Genomic DNA, 15,467 nt, shown 5'->3' with positions numbered 1-15,467 from the left:
TTTGACTTAGTTATATTCATTTAAAAGTTCTTCATTTTTTATCACCCTTTTAAAAATTAATTAATTAATTAATTAGGTTTTTTTTTTTTTTTTTTTTTGTGGTGCTGGAGATTGAACCCAGGGATTTGTGCAAGCAAAGCAAGCACTCTACTAACTGAACTACATCCCCAGCCCTTGACCCACTATTTTTAAGTGGTGTACTCTCTCCTCTTGTTAATATACAGCACATGACTGATTTAGTTTTTATTGTGATTAATACTAGTACTAGTATTGATGATAGTACTGTTTTTCAAACTCTTGGTAAAATGTGGATAAATGAATATTCTGATCTCTTATTCCATTATCTGCAGTCGATGGGAACAAAGAAAAAGAACTATTTTTTTTTCTGATATGTTATTGCTATGTCATGATTAAATCATAACATTCACAGGTTGCTGTTCTGTCTCCTATAGCATTAATAGGGAACGTATAAAAAGTAAACATGATATAATGAGATCATTAAGAGTCTAAAACTTTGACAAATTGCTTATAGCCACACTCATTCATATATTAGGGTGGATAATTTGAGGGCTGATAATCTGGATATATAGGTAGTTTTCTGTATGACTTACAGAGATAGGTTATGGTATTAGTTTTAATTTTTCAGTGAACTTTATGAACCACATTAATATTTACACATTTATATCTTTTATAATCATTAGCTTATTGTGATCCTTTAAAAAATTTTAAAAGTCACTTGTCTGGTACATTCCTCTAGTAATAACCTGTGCTTCATGGAGGTAGCAGAAAACAGTTCTTTTTAGAAATAAAACATATGCTGTTTTCTATTATGTCTAGGGTAAGCAGAGTGTTAATTGGGCTGACCAGAAAATAATTGGAGAAATGGGCATGTTAATAATTTTTTAAGTAACAAACACTTATGTATATCCATTTTCTACTGGGGATAAAACTACTTGCTCAAGGTCACAAAGCCAGTACTTGTGAAAATGATATTTTTTCCTAGTATAGGCTTATTCTGGAGCTTGAATGATATATATTTACTATTACTGTTACCTATATATGTATATATTAGTACATAATATGCTGCCTCCTTCAACATAGTGAAAGCTAAAACAGTATTATTATAGACATTTCAGTGTTTGAAATTGGGATTGGAAACTGTTGGAGGCAGGAATTTGAGTTGTATTCATTTTTAAGAATCTTTTCTTTCATCTTGGATCAGGTGTGCTTTCCATTTCCCATATCCACATCCAGTTTTTGTGACTTAGTCAAAAGATTTGAACCTTAGAGGTGACTGCACATGAACATGGCTTATGTGGTTTGTTGCAACAAATGGAGTGTGGTATAATTTTGCTAAGTTAACATTTCCAATTTTAGTGACTTAGGAAAGAAACTAAGAATTGTTTAACACATGAACTGAACAGGAAAGATACATTTAAATCTTGCAGTGTGGCATATTTCATGAGAAGTATTTGCCAACCTAATTTTGCTGTGTTAGAGGATCTTCATTTAAAGCATATACCAAAATATGTGTGATGCCAAGATTTTTTCTACTAACAATTTAATATCCAACATGTATCTTTACCAGTTGGAGGAGCCAAAAGTGAATGTTAGTATGGTAGAATGTGTAAATGAAGGATTATTTTTGAAGGCAAACTGTGAATTAATCTGTGTTCAGTTAATATAAACTGCAACATGCTCCAAGGGTAGACATATAGAGTTCTATCTTTCATAAACATCTATTCACTAATAGTGAATGCTTAGAAAATGGCATCAGAAAAATATTTAATGTTTAAGTAAAATGAATATGACTTTAAATTTAATTTTAGGGGAAATACTTTTGAAATTGGGAAGATTAAAAGAAGCCAGTGAAGTATTCAAAAACTTGATTGATCGGAATGCAGAAAATTGGTGTTACTATGAAGGTTTGGAAAAAGCTCTACAACCTAGTATGTGATGATTTTTCTCTTCTGCCTTCTAACTAGTGTTTGAAGTATAATAAAATGTAAAGTGATAGTAATACTTAAAGATAAATTATTGTAATATTAGCATTGTTTTCCCATTTATTAAAATTATAGGTTAAATGTGGAGATAAAAATTAATTCAAATATTTACACTCAAATGATAATGCTTATAGAAAATGTTAGGTTCCTTGACCCATTAAAATATTACTAATTAATACTAACTAGAGGGATGGAAAAGAAAATGAGCATTCCCTTTCTGGGAAAAGTCATAATTATTTAATACTTTAAAATCATTAGAGGTTTGTTACCGTTCACCTTTAAATTTGAGAATTGGGCCAAGAAATCTTGCCAAGAGTATGAAAGTTTTCTCTTAGCCAGGTCCAATAGTACATGCTGGTTATCTCAGTGACCCTGGAGGCAAAGGCCAGAGGTTCACAAGTTTGAAGCTAGCTTCAGCAACTTAGACCCTGTCTCAACATAAAAAAAGGACTAGAAATGTAGGGCAGTAGTAAAACATCCCTGGTTCAGTCCTCAGTATGGTACCACCCCCACCCCCCCAATTCTCTTAATTTCAAACTAAGCCAATTTGTGTTAGAGCAGAATGTTACACATCTTTTGAAATTAGATAGCTTTGAACCTTTTCAGAAATTAGAGTGCTACTCCAAATTTATCCTAATATTTTCAGAATTAAATATTGATAGGAGTGGTTAAAATTCCTAAAATCATATTTGTATATAGATAAATACATGTCTGAAATAATTATGAAACTTTATTTCCTTTAATAGTTATTTTCAGAGAAATTATTAGAATTAAAATATTAGATCTGTAGTCTGGGGAAAAAAAACAGGGTTAAAGTTATATGTCTGAAGGTTGGAAATATGAAATACCTATGGTTTTTCTTTTAACTACTAGTTCCTGACATGGTAATTAATGAAAAAGTAAATCAGTAAGATACATGCACACTGTTTCATATATGAAGATCTTTGGTTACTAGAAAATGTATGGATCACAAAACTTACTACACTTCTTCATCTTTTTTGTTTCCTTAAGACCTTTTCTCCCCCATGGTGAGTTCTGGAGCCCCAATTTATGACTTCAAGTAGGGCATTGAAATGATCTCATTTTCTTAATTTAACTACAGTTATAAGATTTGTGTCAGGAATAGTGGAGAAATTTTTTAAAAAGTACAGCTTATAGTTCTCTAAGATTAGGAATAAACATGACAACTACTTTTTAAGAAAATATACCCAATAAGCTTTATTGTAAATTTTAGTATATGGGTCCCTAATATTTTGTGAAATCACCAAATTATTAACAGAATGTAAAAAATTATTGTTCAGTTATTCCACTTTAAAAAATCCTACCAAATTGGAACTTCAAAACATATTCCTGTGGGAATTCCTGTGTGAATCTACACAAAGTCAAATGTTATCTGTTAAAGTGAGGTGTTTTTCTTGATCCTAAACACTTCCTTTACTGTGAGGATACTTATTTGTTAGCACCAAGGTTCATTTTTACATTTCTGTGGTCTGGATTAAAATTTTACAGTTTTAAAAGAAGTTTGTTTGCTTTTTCTTAAGATTCTGTAAGTTGTCTTATTGCTTATGTAAAATAATCTTCCTTTGTAAATTATGCAGAATATTATTTTAGGATAATAAAAGACACTGAGGTCTTATTCTGGATATTGATGTTGCAGAATAATACACAGTTTATATATAGTTCTTCTATGTGGTACTGTAAAATTAGATGGTTCTTGAGAGCAAATACACAGTTTCTCTTAGAAGTATATTTTACATCAGAGAGAAATGGTTGCTACTTTTCTGAATAATGGGGTTCTTTATGATGGAGTTTCATTGAAGATTTTAAGTGTCAAAGGAACCACGGAAATTTACTTCATCTTTTAAAGTATAAAACGTTCATGACTGTGATCCCAAAACTTTTTATTTTTAATGCCTAATCAGTAGTTAGTTACCTTTAGGGAGATGTATTTAGGCTTCATTGGTTTAGAGTGTTTTTGCCTACGATATATTTTAAAGGAAGTATTGTAAAGGCTTTCTTTTTCATGGTTAGGTGCTAAAGAATATAATAGCAGTACCACTTATCTTTGTATGATTTGAATGTTATGTGATTTGAAGTAGATAATAGGAATAGGTTAATCGATTGTGGTGAAACAAGATTTCTCTAGAGATTGCGTTTAAAATGGTGATTTACTGATTATAGTGTTTCAGCACCATAAAGTTTTAAGTATCATTCTTGAGAGCAGGTGTAATATTGATAATGTACTTTTATAACATTATTTTAAAAGTTTGTTAAGTATTTTATCATACGTAAGAGTTGTGTTGCAGTGAATCTCTCACATATTTACTGATAGGCACTTTGGAAGAGAGGCTTCAGATTTATGAAGAAATTAGTAAGCAGCATCCCAGAGCAATATCACCTAGAAGATTACCTTTGAATATCATCCCAGGTAATATTAGGATATCTTTTTTAACACTAATAATTATTTGTCAAAATGTTCAACACCATTTGTATTTGAAAAACTTTTTCTGATATATAGTTTGTATCAATCTTGTGAGTAGGAGCAATCAGTTATGAATTTTATTATGCATATGTTAAGGATGTTATACTTCAGTATGTTGCTACATGTTTAAGTATCAGAAGTTATCTATATAAAACTTTTTCTTAGGTGACTTAAAACACCATGTCTAGAAGATACATGAAATCCCCTAGAATTGATGATAAATTATGTATGTGATATTATGGTTTAAGTGGTAAAGGTTTGAAGTTTTCTATCTTTTTAGATAATCATATATTCAAAGAAAGAGTTGTAAGCTCTTTGTGTCCACGTGTCTAAGATAGGGTTATCACCATTCTTTTGAAGATTTCTCTTTTCACAGTTAACCCACTCTCCTGAATTTTGCTTATTACCATGACAATAATTGTCGTGTTATTTATAGAACTCCATGTATTTTAGATCCTTAAAAACAAGGATATTGGGGCTAGGGTTGTAGCTCAGTGGTAGAGTGCTTGCCTAGCACGTGTGAGGCACTGGGCTTGATCCTCAGCAGCACATAAAAATTAAATAAAATAAAAGTATTGTGTCCATCTACAACTAAAGAAGATATTTTTAAAAAAACAAGGATTTTATACTTTACGTGAATTGGAGTACTATGATATGTGGTACAAGGATATTGTATTTCATGTGAATTGATTTTGTATTTTATGTGAATTGGAGTACTATCATATGTAGTCTATGACTTGCTTCTATCTCACAATAGTATATATTCATGATCTTGAACTAAGATATTGCATGTAGTTGGACTTGCATTTACTTTTGGACCATATGGGAGGTAGAGGGTATATTAGCTCATCTTTGTTGATGATTTTATTTAAAAGATTGTGCTTTTGTTAAGGTCTTTGTTTTTATGTAAGCACTGTAGGTTATGACTTATGGAGACTTCTTTTGGCTTTTTTGATATTTGGTACAAATTGGACTCTAGAAAGATAATACAACTTTTAAAAATCACTGTTTTGGGGTGTTGGGAGTAGGTAGAGTAGAGTATATTTTCTACCTATTGTCTACCATTTACAGTAGAGTAGGTAGGTAGAGTATATTTTCTACCTATTATCTACCATTTACAGTAGATATTTATTTAATTGGGTTATAATTTTATTTTTATCAAAAGATTCATGAAAATTAAAAAAAAAATTTTGTCTAATTAGCAAGTATCCGAAATACCTCTTAGAAATGTATTGGATTAGGTAGGAAATAGGAGTTATTAAAAAAATCTTCATTTTTCCACTAGTACATTTCCTTAGATGATGAATAGTACTCATCTGGTCCCCCCTTTTGTGTTTTGGTTTTGTAGAATACTGAAAGCAGATTTCCCTAATGTTTTCTAGGGAACATTGAGTCCAAGTGGGTGTTGGTAGCCCTGGGGAGGTTACTGGTTTGCTGGGATATTCTTCAGTTAAGTAACTTTGGGTAACTGAGTCAAATCAGTAGTGAGGTTTCTATAGGACTGCTCAGAGCTTTTAACATATTCATGTGAATTTCTGAGATGGGAACATACAATGGAGACAGAAGCGTTTCCCTAATTTTTTCATGGAAGTTGCTTAGGCTCACATTTTTATATCTTATCCTCCCTTTCCCTTTCTTCTTCCTTTTTAAATAATAGCTTTTTGAAATATTACTCATATGTCATAAAATTCACCTTTTCAAAATACATAACTTACTGCTTTAACATATTCATAGGATGATACGAACATCATCACTGTGTGGTTTCAGAAGTTTTCATCACTACAAAAGAAGCCCCTTGCCCATTAAGAGTTGCTATCATACCCCCTCATCCTCTGGCAATAACTAATGTACTTTCTGTACCTGTGGATTTGTCTGTTTTGGACATTCCATGTAAATGAAATTATAATTTATGTGACCTTTTGAATCTGGCTTCTCCTTTTATTATTCTTAATATTCTCTTAGTCAGGAACTTGAAAATACTTTCATGTGCCTCTTAAGAAAAAGATCCCTCATTTACGAAAAATAAAACAAAGAAGCATGATTCCTATTTGAAACACGGGGCTTCAGATTTATACTGCATAGATTAATTTCCATGTCAGTGAAGTTTGCTAAGAGCTCTCAGTAAATGGCATTACATAGTAGGAAATATATTTTTATTTAAAGAGCCTAGAACCAACTGTTACTTATAAAGTGCTGTTTAGGTTAAAGTGAAACCACTATGGACCCTCTGAGACATTTTCTCTTTGAAACGTTAGAGGGAGATTTTATAAGATTTAGATTTAGTTAAGGGGTCTGGTGGCGTGTCTTTCAGCATGAGCATCACTATGAGATTCTGACAGTATACACACTTACAAAGCTCTGGTAAATCTACATGTATAAAGACACATAGATGTAGATATAATTATGCAAATATGTAGTTGTATCTGTGCAAGAACTGGGTATTTCATGAATTTTTTTGCCTGTGTAGAAATATTTTTATGCATAGTAAGAAAGGCATTTTGACATTACCAAAGGCAACAAGAAGCAGTAAGATTTTTTTCAAGAAAAACTTGGAACTTGAGAACGAATGGTTAAAAATTTTTTGTTTTTGAGATTGTGTCTAGTTTTGTTTCGTAGACTGGACTTGGACTCCTAGGCTTAAGTGATTATAAAATATCAGCTTATCAGGTTCTGGAACTGCAGGTGCCTGGTTAAGGTGAAAGTTTTGAGTAGGGCTTTTCACTTTTAAACAGTAAATATAGCCATAAATCCTGGGAAATTCTCCTATACTGGACAGTATTAAATGCTGTGAAAGTAATGCAAGGATAAAGCCACTTCTCAAAATAGCTAGTTTAATTCATCATGTTCTATTATTATTCAGTGGCTGAGGGGTGGAAAGAGGGAAGGTGATGATGCAGAGTTTTAAACATAGGATATTCATTAAATTTTGCTTCATTATTTAGAATAAATTTCCCGTGAATCATACAGTCTGATTTTGCTGTTTATACTAATCGGGCAGTGGTTTTGGGGGCATCAGTTTTTATGTGGGTCTGTGCTACAAATCTATAGAATTAAACATAGTACCTGTGCAGTCAGATCACCTGTTGCATGAACTGTAATGATAAACAGACATGTAATGGTTAATGATCTGTTCTCTACAGTATAAACTATGGAGGTACTAAAGAATTATTACAGAATAACTAGGAAGAAAGGAGATAATTTGTTTTAGGGGATAGATTTTTCTTACACATTAAAAAAGAAGATATTTCACAGAATATAAACTGAGGTTTTAGTGGACAAATTATTTGCTCATCATTCACAAAATAAGGAGAGAAAAACACATTCTTCTAAGCCACAGCATTTTGTACTGTTTACCATAATATTGTTAACTTCTTCTTTATACTAGAAGTGCTGGAAAGATTTGATCTCTGAAACTACACTTGGTTTTTAAAAAAGTAATGATGTAGACTTAACTTAGTGAAAGGTTTGTATTGTCTTGACAATTTGTGGTTTTAAAAGACTAGTACCTTGTGTGTATCTAACAAGAGTAGAAGTTGTTCAACCATATAGAAGAATAAAATTATGACCTTTGCAGGTAAATGGATGGAATTGGAGAATATCATGCTAAGTGAAATAAACCAATCCCCAAAAAACAAAGGCTGACTGTTTTCCCTGATAAGTGGATGATGATACATAAAGGGGGGATGGAGGGTAAGAGAAAAATGGAGGAACTTTAGATTATATAGAGTGAAATGGGAGGGAGGAAGGGGTGGGAGTATGAAAGATGATGGAATGAGACAGACATCATTACCCTGTGTACATGTATGATTACATGAATGGTGTGAATCTACATCATGTACAACCATAGAAACAAAAAGTTGTACCCCATTTGTGTATAATAAATCAGTACAGTCTGTAAAAATAAAAAAAGTAGAAGTTATCTAAAAATAATCTTTTTTTTTTTTTTGTGGTGCTGGGGATTGAACCCAGGGCCTTGTACTTACAAGTGAAGTACTCTACCAACTGAGCTATCTCCCCAGCCCTGAAAATAATCTTTATAATAGGATTAATGTTTTAAACATTTTTATGGCATCTAATTTTACTGGGTATGCATGTTTTATTCAGTCAAATTCGATAAAATAACTGCTGCAGGTTGTTGAATTTTGTTGTACAGTACTGTGATTTCTAAGGAAATTTAGGATATTTTTTGAATACTTTTAATTTTAGATTGTTCATGATACATGCACAACATTGTTTTTAAATGATTGGGTAAATCCATGTCATTGTATATTTATTGATCATGTCATTTTTTAAATATCTTTGTATTTATAATTAAAATTCTTCCAATATTTTCAAACAGTGACACCAAAATTTTTTGATAGGGTTTATCAATAATTAGGGTGATTAATGTTGCAAATGGATATTTATTTTAATTCTAATGTTAGAATGCCCCAGAACTCAGTCTAAACATACATTTATTGTCGTTTTATTGTCAGTCTCATGCTGGAATAAGTTCTATAAAGGCACAATTAAAAAAAAAATTTAAATCATTGCTGTATTACCTGTACCTGAAAGGTGCTTGAAACATGATTGTGGAATGGATAAATGTTGAAGCTAATCACCAGGTGATTTGGGAAAACATATGTAAATACTTTAGTGTTTAGAAAGAATTTTGGCTTCTATTTGAATGTTGTTCTGGTTATAGTAGTCTGCTGCAGAATGCTTTGGATTATGTCTGCAGGTTTTTGAACTGTAGACAGTAAACAGTATATGCTACACAGAGAAGCTACTCAGAAAAGATACTTGCTATTGTGATTATATTTAGGATGGTTAGTGGGTTGCATTTATTCTCTACTTAAAACTGCGTGTTTTGTTTACTCATCTTTGAAGTATTCCTGGATTATTTTGAACCTAGATCTAGGGAAAATACAGTTGCCAAGTAAAGTATCAATGTTAGGGTTTTGACATAACAAAAATAACGCTGACTTTTGGGGCTTTAAAATTGAATGGGGGAGGGGCTAGGTTGTGGCTCTGTGGTAGTATGAGTGAGGCCCTGGGTTCAATCCTCAGCACCACATAAAAATAAAATAAAGGTATTATATTCACCTACAACTAAAAATATTTATTAAAATTGGACAGGGGAACCTTGTTTCTGAGGAAGCTTTATTTTTATTTGTAAAAGCAGTTTAAGAGTTGATCACATCAATCAAATATAACAAAGTATGTTTTATTTTTAGGTGAAAAATTTAGAGAACTAATGGATAAGTTCCTGAGGGCGAACTTCAGTAAAGGCTGCCCACCCTTGTTTACTACTTTGAAATCTTTATACTATAATACAGAAAAGGTAAAATTTGGTATTTATTCAGTTTTTCTAATGTATTTTTACTAAATTATTATAGGATGATTTCTGTGTAGTATGCTATAATTTAATTATTTTCTCTAGTAATGTTATTCACTTTTTAGTCTAATAATACATGTACTGAAATTCTGTGTATACAGTATAAGTAATATCAAAGGAAATGTCAATCTGAAATTCTGAGAAAGTACAAGCTTTATAAAAACTAAGAGTATAAAGGTTATTTTTTAATGAATATACTTTTTTTTAATTAGTTGTTGATGAACCTTAATTTAATTTATTTATTTATATGTTGTGCTGAGGATTGAACCCAGTGCCTTGCACATGCTAGGCAAGTGCTCCACCACTGAGCCACAACTCCAGCTTGAATGGGTATTCGAATGGGATTTTAAGTTTGACATATTATTACTAGAAATCTGTTTGTTCCATGATTCATTTTCTATTATTTTATAATATGATTATGTATTATAGTATGATATCAGTTTGTAATGTGTACTTTTAAAGTTAGAGCTTTGGATACTAATGTGACAGTAAAATACCATTTGACCAGCAGAGTACAAATGACTAATTTTAACTAATAAGCTACATTTAATAAATACATTTTTGGTTAGTTCTTCAATAAAAAGAGTACTTTTCCACTTTTTAAATTAGAAAATAGGAACTTTAATCTTGGTTGTAAATTGGAAAGATAATTAAAAGTTAATAGAAGACAAGTTATGCTTTTATATCAAGCATTGTTTCTTATTTACTGTGGTCTAAAATTGTAGTCTCTTTTGTAGTCAGGGTTTTTGTTTTGTTTTTGCGGTGCTGAGAATTGAACTCAGGGCTTCGTGTACAAGACCTCTACCACTGAGCTATACCTGCGGCTCTTCAGTTGGAATTTTTTAAAGTTCCTGTTGGATAAAGAAAAGATTTTTAGTTAAACCTCTTCTCAGTTTATTTAGCTTTGACTTATAATTTATAAGTTAGCAGTAATTGTGAATAATAAAATGTTTAAAATCAGGTCAGTGATTAGTATAATTTATTGTTACATGAAGTCTTGGGGGACACACTCAAACCATATACACAACATAACAGTTAGTGAGATGATAATCATCTTGTATTCCACCGTATTGCATCACTGTCAGAGAAATTCTGACATAGTGCAAAGAGCCTTGCTTTGGAATCACATCTGGTTTTGAACTCTGACTCTATCACTTACTTTATTGAATTGTAAAATTGGGAAAGATAATAAAGGGTTGATGGGTGTTTCAATTAAACAATATTAAAGTGCTTGATTCAAAAATGTTCAAGAAATGGTAATTCTCTTCCTCTGTCACCACCCTCAGCCCTCACACCTCATTTCTGAAAGTAGTTACTTTAGTCTCATTGTTCTTGAATAGATTACCTCTGTAACTAGCCCCTTTAAAGCCAAAAATTTTATCACTACTAATTGATCATTAAGCAGAAATAAACCCAACAATTTGGTACTTAGTTTTCTAATTTGGGTAAGAAGAAAGAAAGGATAGTTTTAGTGGCCTTCATGTTGCAGTATATATTTTAAACTTGTAATTCGTATTTGTGATATAAAAAAATGTGACTCAGATAAGATTTTGTGGGACTTTTGTCTCTAAGGTTAATACAGGAAGTTTTTTAATGCTTATGTAAGGAAAGCTGGCTGGGCACAGTGGTATCCCAGCATTTTGGGAGGCTGAAGCAGGATGATCACAAGTTTGAGACCAGCCTGGGCAACTTAGACTGTTTCTCAAAATTAAAAAATTAAAAGGGTTGTAGCTCAGTGTAGAGTGCCCCTGGGTTCATTCCCCATTATTACACACACCAAGAAAGGAAGGAGAGAAGTTGCTCAAGAGCCATATTTTAGGAAATGATCTATAATAGTCACAGTATTTTCCCAGGTAAGAGTTTAATAGGGATAAAGCTTCTTTAGTTCTATAATCATATATACCTGTTAGAAGAAAATATTTCAATTAAGGGAATGTGGTTGAATTTGGGAAGTTTTTCAGTTTGTAAATATTTGGAGAATTGTGTTAGTTTTCTGTTGCTTTCACAAAAAAGCTGAGATAAACGAAAGATAGATTTGGTTTGGCTCTTGATTTCAGAAGTTTTCATGTACGTTTGCTTGGGCATGTGGCAGAGCTAAAAACATCATGGCTGGGGAGTACATGGTAGAGCAAAGCTGCTCATGTCAAGGCAACCAGTGTGGAAAGAGAGAAGGGATGGGGATCCCAGTATAACCTTCAAGGACACACCCCCAGTGACCTAACTTCCTTCAACTATGCCCTACCTCTTAAAGCTCCCACTACCTCCCAGCTGCACTATTAGCTGGAGACCAAGCCTTCAAGACATGAGCTTTCAAGGAACTTTTAAGATCCAGATCATAACAGGGATATCATTTAATTTTCCATTTTGAAGCTTCAAGTTCTTATTGTGGTCCTAGATGATCTAACTTAAGTAGATTGGCTTTTTTGGAAGCAAATTGCTATTTTCAAGAATAGCCATTACATAATCATTTTTTCCATATTATATACTACCTAATTAAGTTATACATGGTAAGAATACTTGAATGAAGGTGGATTCTTATACTTGAGTAAAACTCCTCTTGTTCATAGGAAATTAATTGGAAAGCTACATTGTTTAATTATTAGATTAGAAATGACTGTAATTTTGAGATTTGAGAAATGTGTCTAGTGACCAAGAAGTTCAGCACTCAGGTTTTTTATTTGGACTTTGCATGAACTTTCTATTATCTTGATTTTTTTTTTCTTAATTATCTTTTGAGGTTCTGAAACTGATACCTGTTTTATTTAGTAGTGTTTATATTTCTTTATGAAGGATTATGTGTCACTTCAATATATGTTTTGATTTCTTCCTAAAATTTTGTTATTTACAATGTTGTATTTTTTAATTATTAAAACCAACTTTAACAGTATGTTTTATTCCAAAGATACTCAAAGGTATAATCTTTTTAAAACCTGTTCTAGGTGCAGTTTTTGCAAACTGCCAGTAGATGGCATTATAAGTTCACAAAAAAATAATAGTCTCTAAAGTTTGAACAATTTGGGTATTACATTTCTATGCTTGGAAAAAGTTTTTTAAGATACCTTTGTTCTAAGTAAGATTGGTGTTGTGATTATGGTGGGTTAAAATATATTACCTTCTTTTGTTTTTTGTAAAGGGATTGAACCCAGGGGTATTTAACCACAGCCCCATCCCCAGTCCTTGTGTGTGTGTGTGTGTGTGTGTGTGTGTGTGCGCGCGCGCGCGTGTGTGTGTATACGTGTTGTATTTTGAGCATCTTGCTAAGTTGCTTAGGGCCTCACCAAATTTCTGAGGCTGGCTTTGAACTTTCCATCCTCCTGCTTCAGCTTCTTGTGCTGCCGGGCTTACAGGTGCGTTTAACCCTTCCAGGAAAAGATATTACCTTTAATTTTGTTTTCTAGTAAAAATATTTGTAACATTTTTATCAGTGGTTCTCAGACTTTTGACTGTGTATCATAATTAACTAGTGGGCTTGTTAAACATGGATTATATGAAATCAAAGTTTCTGCTTCTGTCAGTCTTAGGTGTGGTCCAAAAATATGCCTCTTAACAAGTGTGTGTGATGTTAAATCTTGATGACATTTTCAGAAAGTTTAAAAAAAACAAAAAATTTTAATTTCTAAATCATGAGTTATTTAATCTTCAAATTTTAGTAAAAGAAATTATGATAAAATGGAAATCTCATTCATTTTGTTGATATTAAATTACATATTTATGGGGTATAATGTGAGAATTCCACATGGAAAATACACAAACACACAACGTGTAATGATCAGTTGGGACAGTTAAGATTTCCCGCTTCTTAAACATGTATCATTTCTTTATGTTGAGAAACTGAACTTCTCTCCTAGTTCTTTTTTTTTTTTTTTTTTGGGTACTGGGGATTGAACCCAGGACCTTGTGCTTATAAGGCAAGCACTCTACCGACTGAGTTATCTCCCCAGCCCCTCTCCTAGTTCTTTATAAAATGCATAATAAATTTTCCTGAACTATAGTCACCTTACTTTATCTTATTCTGTTATAGAGCTTTAGAACTTAATCCTCCTAACTGTATTTTAGTACATTATCTACTTCCCTCTACCATCTATTTTCCCAGCCTCTAGTGATCAATATTCTATTGTGTACTTTTGTGAAGTAAACTTTTTAGCTTCCACATGAGTGAGAACCACTATTTTTAAATTAAACAATCTTTGTTTTATTTTTTTTAAAAAGAATGTATCTGTTTTATACCACTCTAGTGTCTTTGAGCATTCATTTGTTGATGTTTCACTAAAAATATGGTGTGTGTAAATTTTTTCACATCCTGTTTTTCTGTTTCACATTTTTCTGTTTCACATTTTTCTCCACTGTTTTCTCCATCTTATATCTTATTTCCCCATTGCCTGTCCTAATTTTAGTATTGTGCCATAAAATGCAACATCATATCGAGAAGATACTTTGTAGGCATGAGAAGTGTTTGACAGTTTTTCTTCTTCTCAAGATTATGGTCGGTAGAATTTTGACCATTGGGGGATGGTCAGTAGCTTTATGGATGCTGTTCTGTGACTTTTTGGTTTGTGAATTAATTTGGATTCAGAATAAACTAATTAAATCATACTGTATTTCTTCCAGTAAGTGGAACATGTGCAGAGATTTCTTTTGAAGCTATCTATGTATATCAAAATCTGTTTATGACTTTATGATGCATGGTCTGTTCTTCATTGGCAGGGGAACCTCAGTAAATTTTTCTTGGTTTGTAGAGGGATCTGGGAAAGAGAAGAAATTTATAATTGTTTTTCTGTAAATAAAAATGTCTAAAGTCCCCGTGGTCACATAGTAGTAATTAATGTTTTAGACCTTAGTTTAGTAGTATGCAGAAAAGTAAGTTGGATTAAAAAAACTTACAATTATATTAAGTATAGATTCTACTTACTAACCTTTACCAGGGTTGCTAACAATAACAAGCAAAACATTGATTTTTAATCTCACATATACCTTTCAAATGTTGTATCATTTCACTTGACTTTTTTTTCCAGGAGTGACATTTTTAGAAGATTGAATATTTATGTGATGGCTTTTAGCTTCACAATACAGAAAGGCAAAAAAATTAATAAAATTATACAAATGTATTTGTTGACAAAAAATATATGTTGTAGTGATAATTTGACCTTCAATACATCAAACTGCTTCTTGAGATGAGAATTTATTGAGGTTGACTTTTAATTTCCATAAAGACAGGGGTGTATTTTCTTTTTTTCACCCCCTTCCTGAAGTCTTACTAAGAGGGGGAGGAAGCAGTTACCCTAATAGTTTACTTTGTAGTTCTGAAATGTTATACATTATTCTCTGAATCACATTAAATCTTATCAATAAAAATGTCTTCAACTAAAAAAAAAAAATATATATATATATATATATATTTGTGTGTGTGTGTGTATACACACAGATAAAAATTATGCATGGTACTCATGATACTCAACAAAATAAATGTTAAAAATATGTTTCTTTAACAGGTTTCTATAATCCAAGAACTTGTTACTAATTATGAAGCCTCTCTTAAAACGTGTGACTTTTTTAGTCCTTATGGTAAGTTTAAATTAGATTGAATTGAAATTTAATTTCTCATTTC

The 15,467-nt window shown here is 31.8% G+C and overlaps 1 protein-coding gene across 8 annotated transcripts in view; it reads left to right on the top strand.

The window, feature by feature from the left end:
• The window catches only part of Naa16 (N-alpha-acetyltransferase 16, NatA auxiliary subunit), a 63,193-nt gene that overhangs the window by 23,854 nt on the left and 23,872 nt on the right, over nucleotides 1–15,467 (top strand). For 5 of the 8 annotated variants that reach the window (XR_007108819.1, XR_007108820.1, XM_047553688.1 and 2 more), the window contains 4 exons: nucleotides 1,830–1,949; nucleotides 4,336–4,431; nucleotides 9,702–9,808; nucleotides 15,352–15,424. Coding sequence is in view for 6 of the 8 variants with exons in the window: in XM_047553688.1 (XP_047409644.1) it covers nucleotides 1,830–1,949; nucleotides 4,336–4,431; nucleotides 9,702–9,808; nucleotides 15,352–15,424 (396 nt within the window). In the remaining 2 variants the exon portion in view is untranslated. The remainder of the gene's footprint in view (nucleotides 1–1,829; nucleotides 1,950–4,335; nucleotides 4,432–9,701; nucleotides 9,809–15,351; nucleotides 15,425–15,467) is intronic. The other 3 variants (XM_047553692.1, XM_047553693.1, XM_047553689.1) reach the window with 3 other exon arrangements.

Source organism: Sciurus carolinensis, chromosome 5 (genome assembly GCF_902686445.1).
Source record: "Sciurus carolinensis chromosome 5, mSciCar1.2, whole genome shotgun sequence".
NCBI classification, from domain to species: domain Eukaryota; kingdom Metazoa; phylum Chordata; class Mammalia; order Rodentia; family Sciuridae; genus Sciurus; species Sciurus carolinensis.
This window is presented reverse-complemented; position numbering and strand designations above follow the sequence as displayed.